The following is a 26933-nucleotide window of genomic DNA, read 5'->3' as shown; positions in this document are numbered from 1 at the left end:
GAAGTATGTGGTCTACCTGGGAAGATTGAAATCTTTGGTTGTGAGAGGTCACAAACACTTAGTGAAAAAGTGTTTATGGAAGTCACGAACCCTCTTCCTAAAGATGGATCAAAGTCTAAGAGCGTTCGTGACAGAAAAGTCACACACACTCTTTCCTATTGTGCTCAAAATCTATTTGTTTTTGTGAGTGAGTTTGTGAAGAAAAGATCACCAATTCACAACCAATTTTACTTAAAAAGAGAAATTAAAAACATTAAAGTTTTAGCCATGAAACCTCAACTCTCATACAAGCACAAAGCCCATTCAAAACCCAAACCTCTTTCATGGAATCTTCTAGCCTTGTCCCCAAGAACTTCAAACAATTGAAAGGAAATCATGAGCTTCTATCTTCACGACTATCATTTTTTTATTTTGTAGAGATTTAAGAGCTTCCATATCGAAACCCACACGCCATTTTGATGAAGGAAAACCCTAATTTACTCCTTCATAAGCTCATGTACAAGATAGTGGAGAGGCGAGACTGCAGTACACTCATAGGGCAAGTATGAAGTGAATTACACATAAGGAAAAAATTGCAAGTTTTTTCCCGTAAGGACCAACCCTCTCTCTCTTCCCCACGACCAAACGGATTGATGTATCAATTTTTGGGTCTTTTATGCCAATTTTGATCAAAACCAGGTCATTTTTAGTTCATTTAAACCATTTTTTATGTGAAAAAACCCAAAAATTTGTGGGATCACTCACATAAGCATTAAAAATATAGATTTGCATCACCCTCTCTAGTATCCAAAAATTGAGCATACATCATTGAATTATCAAGCTCCATATCTTCCAATACCTCATTTGGTGCCTCATAAATTGCATGCATAACTTCTCTTGTAGGCATGAAATCATATAGAATCTCATCCAACAATGACATAAGCTCTACCTCATGCTCATCTCCTTCTTTATTTAGATAATATATCCCATTGTAATTTTGGATACCCCTATCATGAAGAGCTTTGAATTCCTCCACAGCATCATTTAAAAGAGCCATAAGCTTCATGTCCTCCTGCTCTTGTTGTCCCAATACATGGCATGAGTGATATCTTTCAAAACCTTTATTGTATGTGACATGGACACCCTCCAAAGCTTCAACCAGAAGATAGACACACTCCCCTGGATTTGACGGCCGGGAATGGTCCGCAGCGGACCATTCCCTACACCGTAACCACTGGAATTTATATTTTTTGAAGAACCAAAACGTTGCATAAATCCAGCTCAGATTGGTAACTTCTCCAAATTCAGATACATTTTTTCTGCTCTATTGTTTGAAAAGTGGAAAAGCAATTTGAAGCTCTAAAAATCAACATTGTATGCACAGAAAGGGAACATTATATTCATAAAATCGTTCACAACTTTTCATGTAGCACCCACCTCCCACTTCCAAACCGATATCCGACTATTTGCCTTTTGCACGCGATTGTAATGATGAAAACTTGTCTTCCATCTTTTTGTCTTGCTCTTGCAACATGGTAACCAGCTCAGTTTTCATTTGTTGAAGGTAAAACTCCACCAAAAGCTTTGTCTTTTGTGCTACTTCCTCAGGCATGGCATCTGGTAGAGAAAAAAGTCGGCATTTCAAAAAAGCACATGAGACATATCCTTGTGCCTTACATGAGATCAAAATCATTACTCACTTCTATACTCAGCCTCAATGCTAGCCTGTCTAGCAGCTTCCTCGGCGAGTGCTTGTTCAGCCAGTCGCTTTAACTGTTCATCCTGTCACAATAAATGAGCTTATTTACTCTCCCGACGTCCAGAGCAGATGGGAAGGACTGACAAGCTCACTAATGCAAGGGCCCCACGAGTGCTCAAGCCCTAAGCATGAATGACAGGGCCTTGTGACCTACGCCACTTACTGCTTGCCTCTCGACGAGCCAATTTTTCTTACTATTCCTTCCAACATATCGTCATGTGCATACAACATGGAAGGGCCTCTACATATGCATGTTTGAAAGACACAATTATGCACCTCCTCTTGTTTTTGTAGAGCTTCTTGCTCTACATCCCATTGTTGCTGACTTATAGCCTCAGCAAGTGATGGTATGGCAGGAGCAACTTCAACATCATCTTTGTAAGTCTCCAAGTTCAGGATCAAAGTTGGACAAAAGGAGTACTGGTATAGCTTGTAATGCCTATAATAGCTGTGATCAACAAACAAATAGAAAGAAAATGTGTGACAAGTGTACAGACTCAAATGGAGAAACTGAGAAACTGCCATTGTTTGAGCATGTTACGTGTTCAGAAGGTAACTAGTGATAGCCTTCAAATCTGCCCATGAGAAAATTTGTGTTGAAAAGGGAGGTCGTTGCACACTATGCAGGAGCAAAAGATCTTTGGTCCTCTCCCAACTTCTCTCCAAAGTTAAGGATTCACCTGGGGGGCAAAAAAGAGGATATTATTCAAACCTAAAAACACAATTCAACTGGTCTCTCAGAAAACATGTGTATGATCCACTTAACCACATATCCACAAAGCACCTCTTAAGATCCACGACTTTAACTGGTAGAGTAGCGTATAGGAACTCTAGGACGGCTAGGACACTTGCATAAAACACACAAGAAATACACTTCTCTTTAAAATAGAATTCAGATTTGAATTAATATAATACTTGATGAATCCATTTAAACTATGCATACTTGTGGGGGATTAGCAATTAGCTAATCCGGTTCCTATACAGAAGGCTCTTGCCTTGGCAAACGCGCATAAACCCCCAAAACTGTACATGGTCATCTGAAAAGCCCAACTAGTGAGACATTACCATACGTACAAAGGGGGGAGAGAGATGCACAAGAGAAAATCATCGTGCTACATGAGTCAAGGGAGAAGGCAAGCTTTCCATTAAAGCTGTGATCACCTGCACCCACTGCTCACACACACACACACACACTGTAGTCTCACACTGAAGTAAATCAGCCCCTTCTCTCAATTTGGGCGCCCCCTCTTCATGCAGACCTGGCAAGATCATCTGGAGCCGCCAAGTGTCCCTTATACCTCTTTTGAGTTAATTTCCTAGTACCCACCAACTTATAAGTGTCGTGAGGGACCTAAATGACTTTAAATTGAGCCTAAACACCCTTTTACTGCTCGGATTCCAGTGTCGACGGGCCCGACCATCTCGTGGCGACCTGCCCTTCCTGACTACGGCGGTAAAACTCTCGGCCGTCGGCAGTTTCACACTGACCACACAATGTCCGGCCATTTGTGACTTCAAAAAGAGGGTCCCAAAAAATTAAATAAAGATCAAGGAAAAGAAACCAACAACTAAGGTTAGTGGTTGCCACAACCTCGTGACATACCCCCCTCTTGAAATCGCAAACGTCCTCAATTGCATGCCAGACATACATGCCATAGATGATTTAGTGTAATTAGCACCCTTTTGCCATCACATGTATCTGCAAGAAAGGTCATGAAACATAGATACAAATGACTTAATGAGGCCTTCATACTTTTTTCATTTCATCTACAATAGAAGTGAGCATAATACCTTTAGCATTTATAAAGCAGTGTCCACTTCTATTGCACTAAATCCATATATACATTTGATGTGCTAGCTCCATCATTACCCCTCCTTTGAGCACGTTGAGTTGGGGCATACGTAGGTTGTAACCCAAAGGCCTCAAGGTAAAGCTGCAATACATTTGGTGACTCCAAAAGTTCACACTCTTCCGTCCACTTTGCATCCATAGGTGGATAGTTCTTGAACTTCACCAAATACAATCTTGCAACCTATCCCTTAACATTTCTTTCGTGATGTGCCAAAATTTGCTCAGGTACCAAGATCTCTCAAGTTCCTCAACTTCAGAGAACGGACAGGCTCACGTGGCACGCTATACAGATTCCCGTAAATCGCGTTGACAGGCTGACGTGGCACAGCGTAAGGATTTCCCCTTTTTGCGTTGACATGCTGACGTGGCATGCTATACGGAATTCCGAAATCTATGTTGGCTGCTTTTGGCAGATTTTAGAGCCAGTGCTTTGGGACTCATTGTTTTTGAGTTTCATTGCTTTTGGGGGCTCTGCTTTTGGCATCCCTTTGTGAGAATAAAAGAAACCCAAGGGCCTCACTTCTCAAAGCATCTGGAGGCAAAGTCTAAGAGCTGAGGACCCGCGAGAGTTGTACTTTGCTCAAAGATAATACCAAAAAAAATACCGAAAGAGGGCCAGTCTTTGGGGCCAATCTCTCTTGGCACGGAACTACGCCTGGCCGTGTCGACTCAATTAAATTGTGAAGTGTTGATTTTGAATCTCTCTCGTGTCGCAACAAAATCTAGACTTGGGGTGTCCAAGTTTGCTACAGTAGTATCAGAGCATGGCTGATTTCTCTCCTACCGGGAAATCTGATCCTTCTCGCGGCACCTATGGATTCCGAAAAGAATCGGACGACTCCATCTGCTAAGAAAATTCAAGCAGATTAGCGGAGAATGAGTACGGGCCACCTCAGCCTTCGCAGTATCAACTCATAGAGATGCAACACCAACAGCAGGTTGATGGGTGCACAAAGCAGATGCTTCAGTTTGGCAAGGATCCATAGTATACCAAACTTTTGACCCAGCACCCGATGGATGAAGTGCATACTCATTGGCAAAAAGCCATTGAGACACCAATTAAACCGGCAATCAAGAAACCTCATACCCCAAGGATGTTCGATGAAGAAATACTCAATGATGTTGTCGAAACTCGAATCAATCAGCTTCTAGACGCAAAGAAGCCATCGAAGAAGCAACTGAAGAAGCACAACAAGGGGACTGATTATCCCGGTTACTTGGACAGTCAATCTTCTTTTGCAACTGCACGAAAACAGAAGAAGCAAGTGCATTTCGAAGGACTACCCAGTTCTTCTTCCTCTTCTTCCGACAATTCTTCTAGCTCTTCCTCTTTCGACTCGAACGAGGAGGAAAGAAAGGGCAAGAAGCGAAGCAAGAAACAAAGTTTTGAAAAGGACAAGAAAAAGGCAAAGAAGATCAAATTCCGACCAATTTCTAACAGTTTAGACTCCGACGCAAAGAAGAAACATTTTTACAAAGCCAACCAATATGACTTCCTTGAAGATAAGAACAAAAAGACTAAAGAATTTAAAGAGGGTGGACGGTCAGTGATATTTGAATCTTTTTTCGGATTCCGAGATGCTCCCAAGGCTTTGACCTTCATTCAGCAGTTTGACATAGCATTTTCTGGAGGGCACTACACAGAGCACTCCAAGATCAGGAGGGCAGTATCGTTCTTGAAGGGAAATGCACGAACATGGTGGTCCACTCTTCTCCTAAGAAGAGAAGCCACGACAAAGCGGTTGAAGTTCAAACGGCTCTTTATTTCTTCTTCGTTGACCTAGGAGTATGAACGAGATGTGAGAACCGCTTGGAACCATCTTCAGACGACCAAGGGTGACACTTTGGACGCATATTGTGAAAGGTTTGGGGATTCTTTTCTTCCGACCTCTTCGTTTAAGAAGGTCACTTTCAAAGAACAGATTGAGAAGTTTTGTTGCGGACTCCCTAAAGGGATCCGAGATTACTGCCTTGAGTAAAAGTCCGATGTCCATACAACAACTGATGGGACATGCTAAGCGGGGATTCTCAATACATTCAGGTAACTTGACCTACCCATTGATGAAGTTTTGACACAAAGGACCGGACAGAACTCGACAAACGACAATAGAACGAAGAAGAACTCCCAGAAAAAGGAGGATGCAAGAATCTTAATGGCTTATGCCCTATAAGACATGAGCACTGAAGACGGTAGCGCGTCCGATGCGCGATGAAGTAAGGGTGGGAGTGGCTAATAACTCCGGGGTCGAGACCCAAAGATATTTCGAATAAGATTCCAATAGACTTTGGAAGCGTCGGTTTCCTCTGTCTGCTCTTTCGTAGGACCGGCATGCTTTCAGAAAAGCACATGCTTGATGCTCTGATACCACTGTCACAAGACGGGTACCACGTGCCAATAGAAAAGAACAGACTGAACAGACTTTTAGCACTTCAATAACAACCGAAATGAAAGAGCAAGAGAGAGAGCGACACGAGACGGGGAGTGGCGAAGTTCCACCTCAAGAGAGCACTGGCCCCAAACGCTGGCGCCCCTTTCGGTATCTCTTTATTATTGCTGATTCGCAAAGTACAACAGTCGAGGAGCACCTCCTCTGCAATCTGCACATTGAGGAGTGCCAGAGAGGGCCCCCAAGGCTCATATTTAAAGGCCCAAAGCTTAAAAGCATCAAATATGAAAAGCTGACGCCAAAAAAACACTTTTCTAAAATTTTGGGATTTTTTCTAAAAATCCGTCGCGAATTGCGGAATGTCTGTACAGTTGCCATGTCATCATATTTTGATGTGCAAAGTCTTCCTTCTTTATTTTTAATGCCTTTATGTCACTTGGGCCCCATCGAACGGGGTCCCGTAAGTTGGTGGAAACTCTTTTTTCCCAACAGAAGGTCTCAAGAGCCTGCTCACACCTGTGAAGGTTGGCCTCCTGGCCATCTAAGTAGAGGGCTGAGTCGTCTGCAAACTCAGCGTCCAGTAGCTCATCTCCCCGAATAGGGAGCGCTAAGCCTCGTAAACCAACCTGCTGTGAAACCAAAAACCTGCTCATCGCCTCAGCATAGAACAGAAAGAGGAAGGGGGCAAGCGGGCAACCCTATCTGACCGAACGTGTGAGCATGAAACGATCACCTCTACCTCCTGACAAAAGTACCTGACTTTGTGTCTGTCTGTATAGAGCTGACACAACTCTGATCCAAGCATCTGAGAAACCCATCTTGCGTAGAGTGCCCTCCAAAAAGTCCCAATCAACTCAATCGTAGGCCTTCTCAAAATCAAGAAGTATCACAAGATCCTCACCACGGAGTCACGCGAGGGTAGAAGCCTCCCAAAAGGTAAAGATGTTGTCAAGGATACTACGCTCCTTGACAAAACATATATGTGTCCCATGTATAATGCTCTCTAGAAGTGGCTGAATCCTCAAACTCAGAGCCTTGGCAAGAATTTTGTAGGATGAGTTGAGGATAATGATGGTCGCCATTGTCGAATCTCGTCCAAGGAGCCACCCTCCTTGGGAACGAGGTAGATCAGGCCCTCACTCATGCTGTCAGGCATCTCTCCTGTGTGCAAGATGTACTGAAAAGCGCTGCAAAGATTTGAGCCAAGCAAGTCCCAATACTTCAGGAAAAATCTGGGAGTCAAACCATCCTCACCTGGACAGCTACCATGGGGGAGTGCTATGAGAGCCTCGTGTAGCTCCTCTAGATGAAGAGGTAGCTCAAGCCTCTGGCGCATCTCCTCAATCACAAGACAAGGCATCTGTGCCCACACCTGCTCTCTGCATGCCTCTTAGCGCTCTGATTGGGGCTCTACAGACAATAGATCTCGGTAAAAGTCAGTAGCAGCTGCACGTATATCCTCTGGCTCTAAAGCGACTGACCCATCAGGCCTCCTCAACTGACTGACCTTGACATGCGTATGCCAGGGTCTCACTGCCTCAAAGAAGGCGCCTGTCACTCTGTCACCCACCTAGGTCCACTGAGATGTCTGTCTATGGAAAGCAAACTCATGGCGCCTCTCCTCTGTGCTGACGAGCTCCTGGCGAGCCTGCTACAACTGCTCCTCGGCCTGTGTGGCATGTAAGGCAATTCTGCTCGGCATGATCGACTGCTTTCATTTACGAAGCCGGAATGCTGCATTCGACAGAAACTTCTATGCAATATGCCCGAGATTGAAGCCTTGCTTTGCATAAATATATATGAAAAAGATAATTTACGAGGGAGCCTATGTTCATAACGATCAGCTCCTCATACTGACAAACACACGTCAATGCACAATAAAAACAAGCTTTCATAAAGAAATGGTCTTGTTGAATCATGCAGCTTATTAATAGTAAGAAAATTGCCTAATATTTAAAGACATAATTGAGTTTTGTTTCAATTTCTTGTGGCACCAGAGTCGTAGTGTGGCTGTGGATGGCAATGTGCTTTCAATATGCTTCATGTATGTGTTTTGTCCACATTCTGGCAAGCTATAAAGCTTTGGAGTGACCGTGTACCCAATGTGTATACGTAGGTATAGAGTCCTACTCCTCAAAGCCTTGCTTGGTTGCGGTCTAGGGGGCGTTTGGTTGTAAGACACCTCTATATCTCCCGGCCCAAACCTTTTTAGGTTATGCGGGAGGAGTGATGCGGGAGTCGTTGAATATCTCCCGGCCCGAACCTTGTTAGGTTATGCGAGAGGAGCGTTCATCGGCGACTTTATGTTTCTATGTCTTGTTGCATGCATATGTGAGCATTTGTGTTGCATTGTGCTGTGCCAACTACTAAATATTCCTAATTGGATGAGATTGCATGGGTATGTAATTTTAGTGAATCAAGACACCCGTGGAAGATCAGTGCGGTCTGGGTGTGATGGCTAATTTTACTACGCGTCAATATCAAGAGTTCCGAATGGGACGAAAGGAGAAGCCAACTCCTTAACAAAAGAGCCGAAAGGAGAAGCCAACTCCTCAACAAAAAAAAGAGCAAACTGATTGTCCTTCGGAATGACCCTCGGAATTTTTTGAGCTAACTTGAGGTGTTTTGCAGATATGTTGTAATCGCTGACGATTACTTTCTTTCAAAAAGGAGGGATGTCACAAATTGTTGACGTGTCAAGCCAGTGAAGAACGGAGCCAACCTTCAAATCCCAGCAAAGGGGCCAAAACCCTAAGAAGAAGCAGAAGAAGAAGAAGAAGAAGAAGTAGTTTTACAGACTTACAAAGTCTTGACGAGTGGCCTATTTTTAAAGAAGAGTTCCCACCAACTTACGGGACCCCGTCCGATGGGGCCCAAGTGACATGAAGGCATTAAAAATAAAGAAGAACACACTCACAAGACTTTGTACATCAAAATATGATGACATGGAAACTGTACGGACATTCCGCAATTTGCGGTGAATTTTTAGGAAAATGTGTTGAAGGCTACTTATGCATGTCCCATTCACACGGTTCCCTAGCTCTTTGCGCTCTCCTCTTCATTATCCACTATTCATTCATGTGTCAGGTAGTGCTTTGGTATTTTGTTGATTTCTGGAATCTCATCCCATACAAAGAATCATTAGAGCACTCGCAAACCTTTTTGCCTTCTTTGTGCTCTTTCTCTCTTCATCATCTAGCATTAGGCAAAATGAAACAAAAGACAACAAATCTCGTGTGAAGGTGTTTAGCTAGTAGTTTACCAACCGCCTGAGTGTGGATATCTTTGAGAATTGATATAAATACAGAAGTCTTCTCTGTAGTGAATCGATTATCCTGAGTGAAGCTATTTCCTTGTCAAGAAAGAAAATCAACAACCATACAAAAACTGTGGGATTTCAAAAAGAAACATCGGTGCAAATAGTTGCCTTCGTGGACCCAATAGAGCACATTAAGAACATACAGCATGTCTGTGACTCAAAACATGATAACATGAGCAAGATAAACCGGTACTGTATCCATAGGATGTTCTTCTTTTAAATTCTAAACACTACTCTTAAGTCAGATACACGTGCAAGCAAAAACCTTTCACATGAGCAAGCTCACATGGATAGAGCATGTAAAACTATGCAAGGAGACAATTAGTCTATTTTACTAGTGGTTTGCTACTTGTAGAATAAAGAAAGCATGCATGTGTGCCATGCAATCTTGAAGGCTATGAATGTGTTCTAAAGATTTAGTTTCAGATTGATGAAGGATACATAAAAGCATGCAGATACATGTCAAGCAAAATTTCTGAGCATGGATCGGCACTCTTCTCAAGCTTCATAAAAATTTGCAATCTCCTGGAGGGGAATTTAGGAAATAAGAGATATCAGAACTTGTTTTCTTAGGGAAGTTTCAGACAAAATGCAGAGATTATTTTAATGAATTTGACTGTAGACAATTTTCCAAAGTGTTATAAGGCATATGACTTAACACCTCACATGGCCATAGGGCATATCCCACTTAAACTAAAAGAGTAACAGCCTTGCAAAGCAGATGAGACAATCTAGCAATATAAACAAACTACAAGAAACCATTTACAAAAGTGCAAAAAAACTTTACGGAGGGATTATTCCTACAAGAGCTTAATCTCTTTCTGAATTGAGCACACATTGGCCAAGCTTTATGCTTTAGTGCATGAGCTCAGTCATTGGGCAAAGAGAGTACGGGGACATGCTGGATTCAGGAGACGATTCTCTACACTCGATCATATATTTACACTTCAAGCGGAAAGTCGAGCACAATGTTGCTTTGTGCATTTCCTCAAAGTTTTTGATATTGTACCTAGAATGAGATTGATGCATAGAATGGATGATTTGGGTGCTCCCAGTGAGATTACATGGGATATCTTGGCATTAAATGAGACTTTGAGAGGTAGAATGTGTATGTTAGAGGGCCTATTAGAGATAGTTCGTTCCATTGTTGTAGTGAAGCAGGGATGTCCGCTCTCTCCTACACCTACACTTTTTGGTATGTACGTTGGCAACGTATTTTACTGTATCCGATATCGATAGAGAGCTATTGAGGTGCACAGTAATCAAGCATTGGATACCATCATTTCTTTATGCAGATGATATTGTTCTCACTGCTAACTCGCCAAAGGGGCTAGAGAGACAGTTGGATGCATTACAGAGTTACTCACCTCTTTGGAAGACCTGTCTGCGGAGCTGCAAGTGGCTCAATATCTCCTAGGGGCAGGTTTTAGGCAGCGTTCAGACTGCAAAAAAAGTGGGCAGCAGGAAAAGTGGGCTCGCGTTCGATCTCTGACATGCCTCAGCAAGGTGAAGCTACAGCTACAAGTCTGCGTGTCAATTCCTGGGCTCCGTGAGCTGTAAGATTCCGAGGGGCAGGAAGTTGCTCGAGTTGCCCAATAGCACCCTGTGCAGTCTAAATGGGGCCTTAGAAGTGTGGGCTGTTTTCTGGCCATGCCTGGCCTCTGCAGAGTAGTTTCTCTCCATCGGGTCACTTCTTGCCTGGCTCTGGAGTCTGTACTGCTGGCACATTGTGTTTGTACCTGGTTTGTCCCCGATCAGGACAAAAACTTGCCCAGTTTGCAACATCGCTGAGACAGCGTCTCTTCAATTTCCAATTATCCCATATTTATGAGTCTTGGGCTGATTTGGGGCAAGGGGCACCCACTTGGGCATTCTCTATCACTTGAGCATACCATATTCTACCCGTGTTGGTGGCTACCCATTTTCCTGAGACTTGGAGTATGTCCACGATTGTGCCTATTTTCAAGTCGGGAGATCCCATGATTCCCGGAAATTATCGCACCATCATGGTTGGTCACACATTGGCTAGGCTATATGCATCTATTCTTGAGAAGGAGCTGAGTAAATGGGCAGAGAGTAGGGCATATGAGCATCAGGGCAGGCAGGAGTCAGGAGAGGTTTTCCACTCTTGACCAGATTCTGACACTCAGTGCTATGTTGAGGAGGGTAGACACCATGGCAGGAGGATCAACTGTAGCTTTGTGGATTTAAGCTTTTGACACAATGCCAAGAGCCAGACTTAGACGCACACTACAGGACATTGGTGTGCCCACAAAGATGATTAAGGGGATCTTGGCTTTATACAGGACAGTGGTAGGGCGGGTACGCACTACTGAGGGTATGTCTGACATAGTCCACTCCACTATTGGGGTGAAACAGGGATGCCCCCTATCTCTGACTCTTTTTGGGATGTATGTGGATGTGTTTTCAGACTATGTAGAGCGAGAGGGAGACAGAGGTGCTCAGCTAGCAAGGACATGGATTCCGATGTCGTTATGCGTTGATAATATTGTATTGATTTCTGACACTCCGGAGGGGATGCAGCGTCATTTGAATGCTTTGCACACATTTGATCATGATAGTGGATTGTCTATAACCCTTGGGAAAACCAGGTTATGATGTTCCAACACCACAGTTCCAACACCACATGACAGTGGGTCAGGAGGTCAGCACCCACATTTACGTATGGCCAGGAGATAGTGGAGTACGCAGATGCATACACTATTTTGGGGTAGTCTTCAGTGGACCGGTGTTTTCATTGAGGAGAACAGCAAAGACTAGACTGACGAGAGCCTATGCAGCCTTGGGAGGATTGGAGAGGATGTGTTCGCAGATTCAGGTTCAAGAGCCGCGAACAAAGCTCTGGCTTTTTGATACTCTAGTGGCTTCAACTATGCTTTACGGAGTTCAGATATGGGGACCCTCAGTAGACCACCATGGCAGATCTGGCAGCACGGATGGATGGAGATATATGGAGAGGCCTCTGGTCTCTATGATTTCTCGGATGATTCAGGCTAAGGCCTCAGTGCCACATGAGATTATCCGAGCAAAGCTAGCAACCCCACCCCTCGTGGTCGAGGCATTGACTAGATCAGTATCCTTTATGCACAGTGTATGGGACCTCCCCAAAGACAGATCGCTCAGCTAGCCTTGGAGTCATCCCAATAGCTAGCACTGCAAGGTGACACAACATGTTGATATGAGCAGAGTACATCATGGTACAGATTGCCTCCGTTCCAGTACTCCTTGGATGGCCTGCATACTGGGATACGGTGTACTGTTGGGCAGATATGCACATCCTCACATCAGCTTCAGATTGAGACTGGCCGATTTCGAGGGGTACCAACGGAGGCTAGGATATGTCATTTATGTCGCCTAGAGCCAGAGGCAGAGTTGCACTACACATGTCACTACCCGGTGTACTATAAGATACGAGGCCGCTTCCACTGTCTGTTCAAAGAGGGTTTTGGATCATTTTCTAGAGTCATGAGATACGAGGATCAGAGATGTCTTGGATTGTTTCTACTAGAGATGCGCAGACATAGAGAGAGCTTGCTGAGGACATCACGGGAGAGCCAATCTCAAAGACAGACCACAGACTTCTCTACACCAGCCAAGGAATAGCCAAAGGAGCGATCATTACAGCAAATCTCAGATCTCACCCACACTAGAGGTACGCTGATTGGTTGAGCCATTGAGCTAGGCAGATCCAGGCGCCCATGACCACGGGGGGTCTCACATCATCAATGGAGGTGGCAGCAGAGGATCCAGATCACCCTTGCTCAACATGCGAGATGACCGGTCAGAGTGATGACCAAGGAGAATATTGATGAGATTCGACAGCGATCGATGAGGGATCTCATCTGAGCTTGACCCGCCTACCTCTAATGATTCGTATCTCATTTGTATCACTAGTGATCAATATCCATCTTTGTATTAGCTTTGTATCAGCTGACCCATTATAGTAGCCCTCACCCAAGAAGGCCGTTGAGAGGATGAGGACCAAGAGAGCATATGATCATGATGGCCTGGTAGCAAAGCATTTTATACATGCCAGAGATCTGCTTGCAGAGCTTCTAGCAGTGATGTTCAACCGTGCCATGTGCGAGGGCCTACCTGATACTTGGAGTTTGTCTACTATTGTACCTATCTTCAAGTCAGGGGACCCTATGGAGCCTCGGAACTACCGCACTATTATGATTGGACACACATTGGCACGGTTGTACGCATCCATCCTTGAGCAGCAATTGAGTAGATGGGCAGAGAGAGAGGGTGTACGGGCAGTAGAACAAGCGGGGTTTCGAGAGAGGTTTCTCTACTCTTGATCATATTCTGACACTCTGAGCCATTACACAGAAGAGGAGATCAAATGGGAGACGCTCTATAGTTGCTTTATGGATTTCCCCAAAGCCTTTGATACATTGCCCAAAGCTATATTGATACGCAGACTACAGGAGATGGGGGTACCCACAGAGTTGATTTGGGGGATGGCTCTTTACAGGTGAGTAGTGGAGCATGTACGCACTCCATAGAGGATTTTTTATTTGGTTCACTCCACTATCGGGGTGAAACAGCTAGGGTGGATGATACACAAACATGGTGCACACAAGTGAGTGTGTGTAGCCTGAATTGTTACTCAAGCAAATTAGGTTCCAAGATAGATTAACTTGGACTCATAAACACAATCTTGAGTAGTTTGCGAACCCATCACAAACTCACCATGTACAAGAGACATGTAATGCAAACTTGGAATGAATTTGTTTATTCATGAAAGGAGCTTTAAGCAGCTCTACAACCTTCCATCATTACATGTGGGATAATTCCACCTTTTCTCTTATTCACTCCCACTCTGATGACTCTGGGACAAAGCTCATACCTTACAATCCTCCCCTTGAGGTTTGGACTAGGACAATACATTCAAGATTCTTTATCCACTAAGGATGACACATAGTATCTACACAGGATGTCAATACAGATCCACAAAGGATGACAAAAGGAAAAGTCCTTCCCTTGAAGTAGAGACGTTACAATCTTTAGAGTATGTCGTCATAGTAGACAAGGTCGTTCTCGCCTGACTCTAGGACAAAGCGCATTCCTTACAATCCTCCCCTTGAGGTTTGGACTAGGACAGTACATTCAAGATTCTTTATCCACTAAGGATGACACACAGTATCCCACACCGGATGTCAATACAGATCCACAAAGGATGACAAAAGGAAAAGTCCTTCCCTTGAAGTAGAGAGGTTACAATCTTCAGAGTATGTCGTCATAGTAGACAAGGTTGTTCTCGCTTTTGTCTTCGTCTTCTCCTTTGTCCTCCACCACATGAGATGATCCTCTTATAGGTTTCTTGCCTTTGTAACTTCTATTGTTGTTGTTGCCGCTGCTGCTTTCTCCACTGTTGTTGCCTCAACTTGAGTAACATTGAGAAGGAGGATGCCCCTGCTTACCACATTTGTTGCAAGATTTGTTGGTGTAGCAATCCTTTGCTACATGTCCCATTCTCTCACAATCATAGCACTTCTTTAAATTTGATGATGAGGATGCGACAAAAGCTTCTCCTAATGATGTCGATGAGCCCTTTTGCTTCTTCACTTCTGCTTGAAGTGAACTAATGACATCTTGTAACAATGGAGCCGGTTCTTTCTCTTTAAGGATGGTGACTAAGTGGTCGTAAGAGGGAGGAAGTGCACTCAAAAGCACGGTCATTTTGTCACCTTTTGGTATATCACACTTTATGTAAGTAAGCTGGGTTATGATGCTTTTGAGTCTATTCACAAGGCTATCTATGTTCTCTCCTTCATACATTGTGGTTTTGTAAAGTTGTCTTTTAAGGCTCACTTCTATTAGCTCTAGCCCCAAAGTGTTCTTCAAGAACAACCTATGCTTTATGTGCACTTGTACATTCATCAATGAAGTGCGGTGATAATGATCTCGAGTGCTTGTTCCTCCTTTTCCATAGCTTGTGCACTAAATGTCCTAGCATGTACTCCCTCTTGATCATCTAGTGGCGCTTTGACCACTCCCCATAATGTCTTCTTCATCAAGTAGCCCCTAAGCTTCGTTTGCCATGTATGGAACCCTTCCCCATTAAATTTCTCTACACCCTTCACTCATTGTGCTAATAGAGGGGTCTTAGCTTAGGAGACTCTCCTAGCCAGTGTCTACCTCTTTACACAAGCATGACTAGAAAATCATCTCCATAAATGTGGATTACGACATACATTGCAAAATTGTTGTGCTTGGTTGCAAGATATTGAAGTTTAATGAGAGAGAGAGAGAGAGAAATGTTATAAATGAAATGTTATATTAACGTCTTCAAAAGGCCAAAGTGACCTATGAGACTAGAAAGTTACAAAGTGGTGGATCTGATACAAAGTCAGAGTAACAAGATGACAAAATGACAAAATGAAATACTATGGAATCCTGAACTGCTAGGTGTGAACTAAGCAACTAAACAGCTAACCGGGATAGCTAGATCACAAGAGATCCAGCATCGGTCGCTGGCGGATCTCATCAATCTCCTCCATGGTCAGTAGTCTGACCGGGCGTCGTGCATGTCGAGCCAAAGTGATCCGAATCCTCTGATGCAGCCTCCGTCGATGCTGTGTAGTCCTCCTCAGTCGTGGGCGTCTGGATCTCCGCAACTCAGTCACTCGGTCAATCAGTGTGCCTCTGGTGTGAGGCGACGAGCTCTCTTGCGGTAGTAACTCCTCCAGGTGTCCAGTGGGAGCTCTAAAGAAGTCTGTGATCTGTCTCTGAGACTGGCTGGCCTCTCCTCTCATGAGGCTCTCTCTGTGTCTGTGCAGCTCGAGCAAAAACAAACCCAGGCATCTCTGATCCTCGTATCGCATGACTCTAGAGAATGGTCCAGACTCCAAAGCCCTCTCTGAACAAGCAATGGAAGTGGCCTCGTATCTCGTAGTAGACGGGGCAGTGGCATGTGTAGTGCAACTCTGTCTCAGGCTCGATGTCACACAGGGGGCATGTCTTGGCCTCTACTGGTACTCCGCTGTATCTCCCAGTCTCAATCCGCAGTTGGTGTGACGATGTGCGTATCTGGCCAATAGCACATCGTATCCCATGAGACAAGTGGGTGTCTATGTATCTGGGCCTCGTCACAAAACCATCCTCCGTAAGCTGGAGGAGATGCTCTCTGTAGAAAGCCATCTTCGTGCCCAGCTCCTGTGCCGGCTGTATCCATGTCCTCTTCGTGTCTAGCTGAGTCAAGTCCTGGCGAATGAGCCTGGTGATCTCGGATTGTGTAAGAGTCAGAGACGGCGCATCTAGTGAGTACTGGAAGGGAGGCAATCTATCTATGCTGAACCCATGCACCTGAAACCATGATGCCATCTCCCCATACCAACATGCTGTATCTCCCTGCATGGCTAACTGTCGAGAGGACTCAAGTGCAAGGCGTGCATATCTATCTCTAGGAAGTTCCCACATGCGGTGTATGAAGGAGACAGATCTGGTGAGCCCCTCAACCACTAGTGGCGGGGCGCCTAGCTCTGCTCGTACAATAGTACGTGGTACTGAGGCTTTGGCTCTAATGAGCCGCGAGATCATAGAGACCAGAGGCTTCTCCATGTTCCCCCATCCATCAGTGCGGCCTGTCCTCCCGTGATGATCCAGTGAAGGTCCCCAAATCTCAGCTCCATAAAGCAATGCAGAAGCCACCAAAGTGTCAAAGAGCCAGAGCTTCGTCCGAGGCTCCTGAAACTGAACCCGTGAACACATCCTTTCCAATCTACCCAATGCTGCATGGGCTCTGGTCAATCTAGTCTCTGCTGCCCTCCTCAATGAAAATGTTGGCCCACTAAAAACCACTCCAAGGTAAGTGTAAGCATCTGTATACTCCACCTTCTCCTGGCCGTATGTGAATGTTGGCGCTGACCTCCTGATCCACTGTGGGGTGGTATTAAATACCACGACCTTGGTTTTACCAAGGTTGACGGACAAACCACTTTCCTGGGCAAACCGATGCAGAGCATCCAAGTGACGTTGCATCCCCTCCGGAGAGTCAGAGATCAACACAATATCATCAGCATATAACAATAGTGGAATCCATGTCCCTGCCAGCTGTGCACCTCTATCACCATCTCTCTCAATGTAGTCAGAAACCTCATCCACATACATACCAAATAGAGTAGGAGAGAGTGGGCAGCCCTGCTTCACCCCAATAGTGGAGTAAACCGGTGTGGATAGACCCTCTGGGGTGCGTACATGCCCTACTACTGACCTGTATAATGCCATGACCCCCCAAATGAGCTCTGTGGGTACTCCCATCTGCTGTAATCTGCGCATCAATCTAGCTCTGGGCACTGTGTCAAATGCTTTGCGGAAATCCACAAAGCTACAATAGATCCGTCTCCCACGCGATCTGCCCTCCTCAATGATGGCTCTGAGTGTCAAGATATGGTCAAGCGTAGAAAAACCCCTCCTGAAACCTGCCTGCCTTGCTGCGAGTATCCCCTCCCTCTCTGCCCATCTACTCAGCTGCTGCTCAAGAATAGACGCGTACAACCGTGCCAATGTGTGTCCAATCATGATAGTGCGATAATTCCCAGGCTCCATAGGGTCTCCCGACTTGAAGATAGGTACAATAGTAGATAGGCTCCAAGTATCAGGCAAGCCCTCACACATGGCACGGAGAGAGAGAGAGAGAATTCCCTTTTGTGAAGCTCCTCTTTACCGGCGGTGAAGCCCCTCCTCACTATAGAGATTTTTGCTCTGCTTTGAAAAATTTGAAGCCTTGAAGATGCCTTTGAGTGGCCTTGATGAATGCTTGCGGAGCTTTTAAACGCTTGTTGAAAAGCCTTGAATGCATTGTAAGCTTTCTTGAAGATCTTGAATCTGTTTCTTCCTTAAATTTCTTCTTTGATACCCGAGTTTGAAGCTTTTGGGATTTCTTGTCTTGATGCCTTCCTTTGTAGGTTATGGGCGATGGATGTCCCGTGGGATGGCAAGCTTGTTAGGGCATGTAAGAGTGCACGTGTGCACGGAAGCATGAGAGAGAGAGAAAGAGAGAGAGAGAGAGAGAGAGAGAGAGAGAGAGAGAAAACAAAACGCTAGATGTAAGAGGAGGGGACTAATCAGTCCCCATGACCACCATCAACCACAAGACCTGTAATACAACAACTATATCAGACGGTGAAGTGAGTGCCCCGTGGCCCCATATATAGGTGCCCAAGGGGGAGGTCGAGCATGCCAGAAGGATGCCTCACGGCCTAGCAAGAAAAAGATATATGAGGGCACCTGGACAAAGGTGGGCGGCCGGCCCAAAACTTGGGCGGCCGAACAAGGTAAGGCGGCTGGCCCAGAAGTGGGTGGCCGGACAGTGTAGCCTATATGCATGTGCAAAGGGTGGCCAGCCCGAAGGCACACTAGCCGTACATGCATGCCCTAGACCTGTGAAGCAGCAGAGTGGTGTAAGTCTAACACCCCCTCTCAGCACCCTGATGCTGAACAAACCACATGAAGCCGAAGATGTGAGGCAAATGATAAAGATGTCTGCTGCAATGTCCACTCAAGAATACTCCATGAGTGTAGCAGCAGTTTGGGGTGTCCGAACCTCCAAGGAATCTCCATGGTAAAGTGTCGTCACAAGTAGTGTACTAAATTGTTGTACTCCGCCGATGCAGTGTGAAGATACTGTGTGAAGATCCCGAACTGTGTGAAAACAACTCCTTGTAGTGAAAGAAGTGTCAATAGACCTGCAAGTGTCTTGCCCAATAGGATTTGTGGTGTTTGTAGTCAAACTGTCTGGAGAAAATGGGGAAGCCTAAGAAATGAGAATGACCGGACGCCTGTCAATGCATGAACCTATAACCCAATGTGACCAAGTGGCTAAGCTGTGAAAAACTCCAGGAAGGCCAGATGTAGCAATCTGCGCCGTGAATATCCTTCGAAACAAGGAAAGTCAGACTAAATAGTCTGCACTGTAGAAGCTACCATAAGCTACAACAGTCACCGGTAGACCGCACGGACCACCACTGGATGGCGTCTTGTCAATAGGTAGGGTAATTCAAGATGAGGGGAAAGCCAGACTCAACAGCCTGCGTTGTGAAGGGCCTCTGAGAAGAGGTGTGGTCAGACTAAGCTGTCTACGTTGTAATCATCTTGTATGAAGAAGGGAAGCCAGATTAAACAGTCTGCACTGTAAATAACCTCTGAGAGGGGAAAGGCTAGGCCAATTTGTCTGCGTTGTCTTGCTTGTATCTCCTGCCTCCAATCCTCCGGTGTCAACCAAAATAGAATCCACGCCAACGCCACCAAACTGCATCTCGGTGTGGCTCTCAATGTGAATGAGCTGGGAGTGGCCTACTGCCCAATCAGGGAATAAGTCTACTGGAAGGTTACCGAGGGCGAGTGTAAGCAACTTTGAAGGTAGTATCATCAGGAGTGTAAAAGAGCAACTGCACTACCATCCAAGCCAAGCTCCGGTGACTCCGGATGTAGTCGCATAATAATGCCTGATCTCCCACATCTTGCAGGTAAACTCTCCAAGAGAGTCCAAAGCACTGAAGTCCCACTCCAATCTGTAGATCCAAGCAATGAACCTGTTCAAGAAGAGATCCAAGATCTCTCCCTAAGTCTATGTAGATACTCCTCTGTAAGCAAGTGATCTGACGTATTGAGATCAAGTGGTAAGTGTCTCTCCACCCAAGATGGTGGTGTCGTCTCCGAGAATGTTAGAATCCCATATGCCATGAGCATGGCCATATCTCGTGTGAATTCCTCTGATGAGTGCATAGGTGTGTCCACTGTCTATAGCAAACCACAAGTCACCACCCCCTCTAGAGTGTGCAACCGTCGAATGATGGCCGGAATGAATGGATCTCCCAAGGATCGTACGCCCGTTGATGATCAAGCCAATGTCGAAGATATCGTGTACTGCAACAGTCACTGAGAGACCGCATTGACCACCACCGGATGGTGTCTTGGCAGAAGGTAACTTCATCCTCTATGAAAAACACAAGCCAAGAGGCTGCTGTCCACTCAAAAACGCAATTGCGAGGTGATGAAAACACTGCTGTCCAGCGATTTTCAGCGTGCTCGTACGCTCCCGGCATGGTTCGGAGCGGTGCAGATGGCGTAGGGAGGGTTTATCTCTGTGTGCACAGCCGTCGGAGGGCTAAAAATAGAGAAAACAGCAAGTGTTTATGGCTGAATTCTGAAGTAGAATCAGAGGAGTCTCGCCAGCAAAGCAACGGATGCCGAGCCGTGTAGGAGGCAAGATCCAGTGGCCCAAGGGCAGCGCTGCCCTCCTCTTGCAAAAAAACGCTGCCCTGTTGTCCTACAAACACAGATCTGGCTGTCTAAAAACGCAGATCTGGCTGAAAACGCAGGTGGAGCAAAGGGTTTTCCGGCGACAGAAATGTCCCAAAAGTGTAGTGCTGGCAGCCAGGAAGTGATCGCCAAGTGTACAACCAAAAAACGCAGGTGGAGAAGGTCCTCCGCAATGAAAACTCTCCAAGTTCCATTGCTAGCCTGGCTTTTGTAAAACGCTAGCAGATCTGCAGAAAACGCTGGCTGATCTGCAGAAAAACGCTGGCTGATCTGATCTTGAGAGGAGTACCTAATGCGGAAGAAGCGCCCGGACCATGGAGAGCCTGAAGCTGTTGATACCATGTGAGAGTGCACGTGTGCGGAAGAGAGAGAGAGAGAGAGAGAGAGAAATGAAATGAAATGAAATGATATATTAACGTCTACAAGAGGCCAAAATGACCTATGAGACCAACTAATTACACTGATGAGTCTAGTACCAAGTCTGGGTACAAACAAGAAAACTACAAACAAAGAACTGATAGGAGTGCTACCGACTCCTATGGGTGGCTGGTAGGCTGAGCAATGGTATCATGCCATAAAGGTACAAAGTGGGGATAAGTGTCACCATGATACAATATAGCAGTAGCATGAAGCCTATCCCGATCGACATTCTGGGTGTCGTGCTAGAATCCTGTGGATCCTCTGCCGCAATCTCCGCCGGTGCTGCGTGGCTCCCCTCCTCAGTCGCGGTCGTCTCGATCTCCCTAACTCTATAGCTCGATCAATGAGAGTACCGCTGATGTGTGTATGGGTGGGAACTGAGCTCTCTGGTGGTGGTGTCCCCTCTGACTCTGTGGTACTCAGAGAGAGAAGACAAAACGCTAGATGTGAGAGGAGGGGGCTAATCAGCCCCCCATGACCACCATCAACCACAAGACATGTAATACAACAACTGTATCAGACAGTGAAGTGACTACCCCCCTGGCCCCATATATAGGTGCCCAAGGGGGAGGTCAAGCATGCCAGAAGGATGCCTCAGGACCCAACAAGAAAAAGATATATAAGGGTGCCAAGACAAAGGTTGGCGGCCGGCCCAAAACTCGGGGGGCCAGACAAGGTAAGGCGGCCGGGCCCAAAAGTGGGCGGCCGGACAATGCAGCCTATATGCATATGCAAAGGGTGCCAGCCCGGAGGCACACTAGTCGTACATGGCACATGCATGCCTAGACCTGTGAAGCAGCAGAGTGGTGTAAGTCTAGCAGGACCAAGGTTGGTGCTTTAAGCCTTGGGGTCTGCTTGCCGGACAACAGTTCTCTTCCGCCACCAACCTTGCGGTCCTAGTTTACCTTTCTGCTCTTTTCTTGTGTCCTTTTACCTGTTGGTAGCTCTTCTGGCCTCTTTGTCCTGGCACCTCAATCTGGATATGGGGAATTCTCTGATCTACTAGCTAATTCCCTTTTCTTTCTTTCCTTGTGCCCTGGGACCTGTGGGTAGCCTCGCTAGCCTCCCCTGTCCATTGGCACGTCAGTCTCAATCGAAACCCCGAGACGCACTATCATCTGATCCCCTTTCTTCTCCAGAATCCTCTAATGAACTTGCATCTGGTTCCCCTCATTCCCCTGATTCGTTCTCTTCACTAGAAGACTCTTGCCTTGCTGAGTGGGATAGAAATCTACTTTTCTTGCTTTTTCTCCTTTTCTTCTGCCTTTTCTCATCCTCACTAGCACTAGAGGACGACAAATTGTTTGAAGACGAAAAAAAATCTCAGTCATCCTCGAAACAAGCTCGCTTCTTGGATCTGCTTGCCACCTCAAAACTCGACTTTCGGCTCAGATAACCGGGGAAATCCACCGATTTCCTCTTCTTCCGAGAGTGCTTCAAGCCTTTCATTATTTGGTTCATCTTCTTTTCAAGAGCTCTGTCCAGCTCTTTCTACGAATATAGTTTCCGCTTTTCTACACTCATCTATCTTTTCAGCATTCTTCCCAACCTGAGAGGAGAATCAATGGCCTCACGCCATCTCGGGTGAATCTCATTAATCAGGTAATCCTTCAGGTGTTTCGCAAATCTCTGGTCTCTGCAGTACTACAATCTTTTCACGCACGTGGTTAGCCACCCATATACCTACCAGATTAGGTTCTTAGACACACTTAGGGTTTGCACTTGTATCTTGCCTATGTCAAGAGTGTTTTGGCCATTTTTCCATTTTTAGGATGAAAGTTTTATTTTTTTGCGGTATTTGACAAAGATATTTGCCCTATACCTTGCCCATGTCAAGCATGTTTTGGCCTTTTTTCCATTTTTAGGATGAAATTTTATTTCTGGTCGTGGTATTTGACATAGATTGTCATGATTGTGACTAGGTTACAGTATTCCATCTACTCCTAGTTGCAGATACGCAAAGTGCCATGCCAAGGAGGACCAACGGCAAGCATGAGGTAACTTAATCTTTTCTGTTCCAATTACATAAATAAAGCCGGAACACAGATGTGTCTGCGTGGCGTACCCTACGAACACTGCATACCCCTTCATCCTATTGCACTCCTGCGCACTCGTGTGCTCGCACCCCTTCCACAGACAACCCCTTCGCACAACTTTCAAATCGCTGAATTGCACATTTGTGCTGGCAAATTGAAATCGCTGGAGTAACTCTTCGTTGGTCCTTTTCTTTATTTTACGTCAAACCTCAGCAACGCTGAATTACATATCAAATCCACTTTTGGTACATTTTAAGTGACCGGCCAACGAACCCCTTGTTTTACATCCCATGTGAACTCGCTCACTTGATCAATTAAAACCCCCAAATAAATTTACGTCAAAATGAATTCTAGCAATCATTTACTGCCAGCATCACCCTCTCTCCCACTTTGTGCGCGCGAGACTTTTTGCCAACATAGCCGGCGACGACTTCCATGTTCCGGTCCCATTTCTCTCGTATATAGACGAGATTCCCGAAGAGGTTCTGCAAGAACCCGAAGTAATCTTAATTCCCGATACACCGGAGCCGCCAGATGCCGTTCCTGCTCCCCGAGTACTCGTGGCAATCCTTCACATGTTCGAGTTTCTTTGAGGCATAACCATGCCGACTTCCCAGGATGGAGAAGGTCAATCTGAAGACGCCCTTACTCTTATCAAGGAGCAAATGGCCACACTTTCCACAAGCCTCGTATCACTTCACACTCGCTTGGATCAGATGCAGATGCAAAACACTTCTCGGAGTCGTCCTACGACTTCTCGAACGACTAATACTGCTTCTCCACCACCTTCTTCTGAAGTTTCTGTGGACGAACAAAACGAACCAAATCCAACTGATGAGGTAGACAATCGTAAACTTCAATTACTTTATAAAGTTTTTAATGCTACACAAAAGAAGAAACTGGATGTTAAACTACTTGAGCTATATAATGGTCGCCGCGACAAGCGCGTACTGGACCAATGGCTATTCAAAATGGAGGTCTACTTGTCCAACACGAACTTAATAGAGAGCAAAAAGGTTAGTACTTGCTAGTTCTCTGCTCAAGGACACAATATTTCTTTGGTGGCAACGGACGGTAAATACACACCTTGGGACAAATTCCGGCGCGCTATTCATAAGGCATTCGAACCTGCCAATGTGGATTTTCATGCCCGGTCCTCTCTTCGCCGCCTGAGCCAGACAGGTTCCTTGGCCGCGTACATTACAAAGTTTCAGAAATTAACTCTGGAGATAGAGAATCTCAACCCCTCTGATAAACTACACAGTTTCATCGACGGGCTTGAACCTACCCTGAAGGAGGATGTGCACAAATACAACCCTACCACCTTAGATACCACAATTACCTATGTGGAGCGTCTTGGCAATAATCGGTGCCCTACACAGAATTTTTTCCCTAGTGAGAGTTCTTCAAATAGCGCTCGCTTTTCACAATGCGATCGCAGAGAAAGCTATAGCCAAAGTCAGCAGCATCAGTCTCAGTTCAAACAGCAAGCCACAACACCTTATTCAACTTCAAGGTTCTATTCTCAAGATCGATAATCTCAAAGCAGATCTTCTTCAAATGCTCCACTTGATCGTGATAAAGGACATGATTTTTCTCAAGATCAGTGTTCCAATAATCAGCAAGGCTCTTCGTCAAATGTTTCTTCGACTTAAACGAAGGATGGATTATGTACAATTTGCAATGGTGACCATAGATGGTATCAATCTCCAAAGAGACCAAATCCAACTAATTTAAAAAGAAATTCCAACGCAGAAACATCATCAAATTCTGAACAACCAGCAACGAGTGATTCAAGTCTCACGTATATAAATCAAACGATATGATACAATGGATTATGAAACAGTTATAATTTCCGATGCGGATATAGAAATTATAATTTGATGAATTTTTTAGTTCATTAACTTCTCCCGAACCAATTGATGAAGACAAAGATGATTTCAAGCAAGAAGATTTTCCAAGTCATACTTCGTTACCAGACAAAGATAAGGACATAGCTGCAGATTCTAAGTCAAAGGATGATTATGATTTCTTTGATTCTTTGCTGGATGATAATATGCCAATTGCAAGTCATAAAGTGGCAGTTTCTGAAGATGATTCTGAAGAATTTTGAGATTCATTATTGGAAGATGATTGCAGTCTCAATCTAAAATCCTCTCCAGTGATTAGCAAAGATGAAGTTAACCCCTTCGAAGAATGCCTTGAGAAATTTTCACAATTATTGGAAGACTTTGAACCAGAAGTCTTACATCAATGAAGGATTTTGAAGATCAATCTCTTGTCGCAGTCAACCTGATTATGCCAGATTCCTCTAAAAAGTCTTTGAACAATGCAATGACATGGGATACAGTATTCCATTTACTCCTAGTTACAGATGCGCAAAGTGCCATGCCAAAGAGGACCCCTATGCTTGGATGGTCACGACCTTTCGCTCGAAGAGACATGCCTCTTCGCCAAAAGCCACACTCCTTCGACGACTGGTCACACCCCTTTGATCTACGGTTGCGACTCTTCGTCGAAAGGATGTCTTTACGTCTAAAGTCGCGTCTCTTCACCATGAGACGTGTCTTTTTATTTGTGTCTCTTCATCTCTTATATAGGGAGCCTATTGTACTCAGTTCTCTCAATCAATCAAACACACATTCAATCTCTTGAGTGTCAGTTTGATCTTAAGTATGAAGTTTTAAGTCTTAAATAGAAGATTAGCACCACTAATCCTCACATAGATATTTGCCCGACCTTATCCTTTTATTTCGCAGAATCTTCCATCTTGAGTTATCACGCTTGCTAGCCTCCCCCCCCCCCCTCTCTCTCTCTCTCTGGCCATCATCTCTCTCTTCCGCTGCACACTCCTACATTGGATTCGGATCCAAGAGTAAGGAGGCAGTTGCCCAGAAATGGAGAAGGTGTGAGCACCGGTCGCCACTGTTTTGAGCCATCTGTGTGCATCTTTAGATGTTGATATTGACAAAATGTTGCAATGGGAGGAGCCTATGCTACTGAAATGTTACTTGCAACAATGGATGACAATTCCTCGCCTTTTTGTAACGTACTGCAATCTTTGCATCTTTCACGAGGTAAACATTGGATCTCTCTCAAGTATGGGCAAATTGACATTGTTGCGGAAGGAGGCAATGACAAAGATTGCAGTACTAATTTTCAAAGACGGGGGTTGAATGATGAAGTTCAATGAAAGATCAATGTGGCGAAACAAACTAAAAGGGAAGAGATCTTACTGTTTTATGCTCTGGGAAGAATCACATTCCTCCAAAATCGTGGAGATTTGCTTCTCATCAAGATCGCGCCATACTAATGCTTTGGCCTGCGATGAGAGATAGACAGAATTGTAAATGCCAAAGAAAATGAGCTTCCAAATGGGGAGATCTCACAAAGTGTTGCCGAGATGTCTCTTGACTGACACGAGCGCCCTTACAAAGTTTCTTTAACATTGAGTGCATGTAAAGAGAACAAGGCACACCATTCACACCACTTATGCATAGGCGTGCCGCTGTAAAGCCTCTAATAGCTCTGCTATCCGCATTCCATACATCTGGCCACATGAAGCACAGAGAAAACAAAGCCAAGAGCTTTAGTTCCGGCAACAGCTAATTAAGCCTTGCTTTCATACAGATAACCGCATGACACTGAAATAATCGCAATCTCTCTCTCTCTCTCTCTCTCTCTCTCTCTCTCACACACACACACACACGCACACGTGTGTGTGTGTGTGTGTGTGTGCGCGCGCGCGCTCGTGTACCTCTTTGGAATGTCCGATCTGCGCATAGCCTAGCAGTTTTCCTCCCGTTGAAATACCGCGAAATTCAACAGACGAAATGCAATGTAGTAAGAAATTTGAAAATGAGCAGGCTAGGCTAGGGGTATATGCCAA

At 45.2% G+C, this 26933-nt stretch overlaps 1 protein-coding gene across 3 annotated transcripts; it reads right to left on the bottom strand.

Annotated features, from left to right (window-relative positions):
* Positions 1-1215: 1215 nt before the first annotated feature.
* On the bottom strand, positions 1216-26933 carry LOC147456240 (uncharacterized). Of its 3 annotated transcripts, none has more exons than XM_086515424.1 (9): positions 26802-26933; positions 26523-26594; positions 26281-26366; positions 9738-9821; positions 9240-9322; positions 2280-2418; positions 2015-2186; positions 1680-1761; positions 1216-1596 (listed from the first exon to the last, which is right to left on the bottom strand). In XM_086515424.1, the coding sequence occupies exons 2-9, from the start codon at positions 26523-26525 to the stop codon at positions 1442-1444; spliced, it is 804 nt and encodes a 267-aa protein (XP_086371550.1). In that variant the 5' UTR covers positions 26526-26594; positions 26802-26933; the 3' UTR covers positions 1216-1441. The 3 variants fall into 3 exon arrangements, with proteins under 3 accessions (XP_086371550.1, XP_086371552.1, XP_086371551.1); XM_086515426.1 differs by having other exon boundaries at positions 1217-1596; positions 26478-26594; XM_086515425.1 differs by having other exon boundaries at positions 1217-1596; positions 26532-26594.

This window comes from Adiantum capillus-veneris, chromosome 6 (assembly GCF_014529385.1).
Source record: "Adiantum capillus-veneris isolate H3 chromosome 6, ASM1452938v2, whole genome shotgun sequence".
Lineage (NCBI taxonomy): Eukaryota > Viridiplantae > Streptophyta > Polypodiopsida > Polypodiales > Pteridaceae > Adiantum > Adiantum capillus-veneris.
This window is presented reverse-complemented; position numbering and strand designations above follow the sequence as displayed.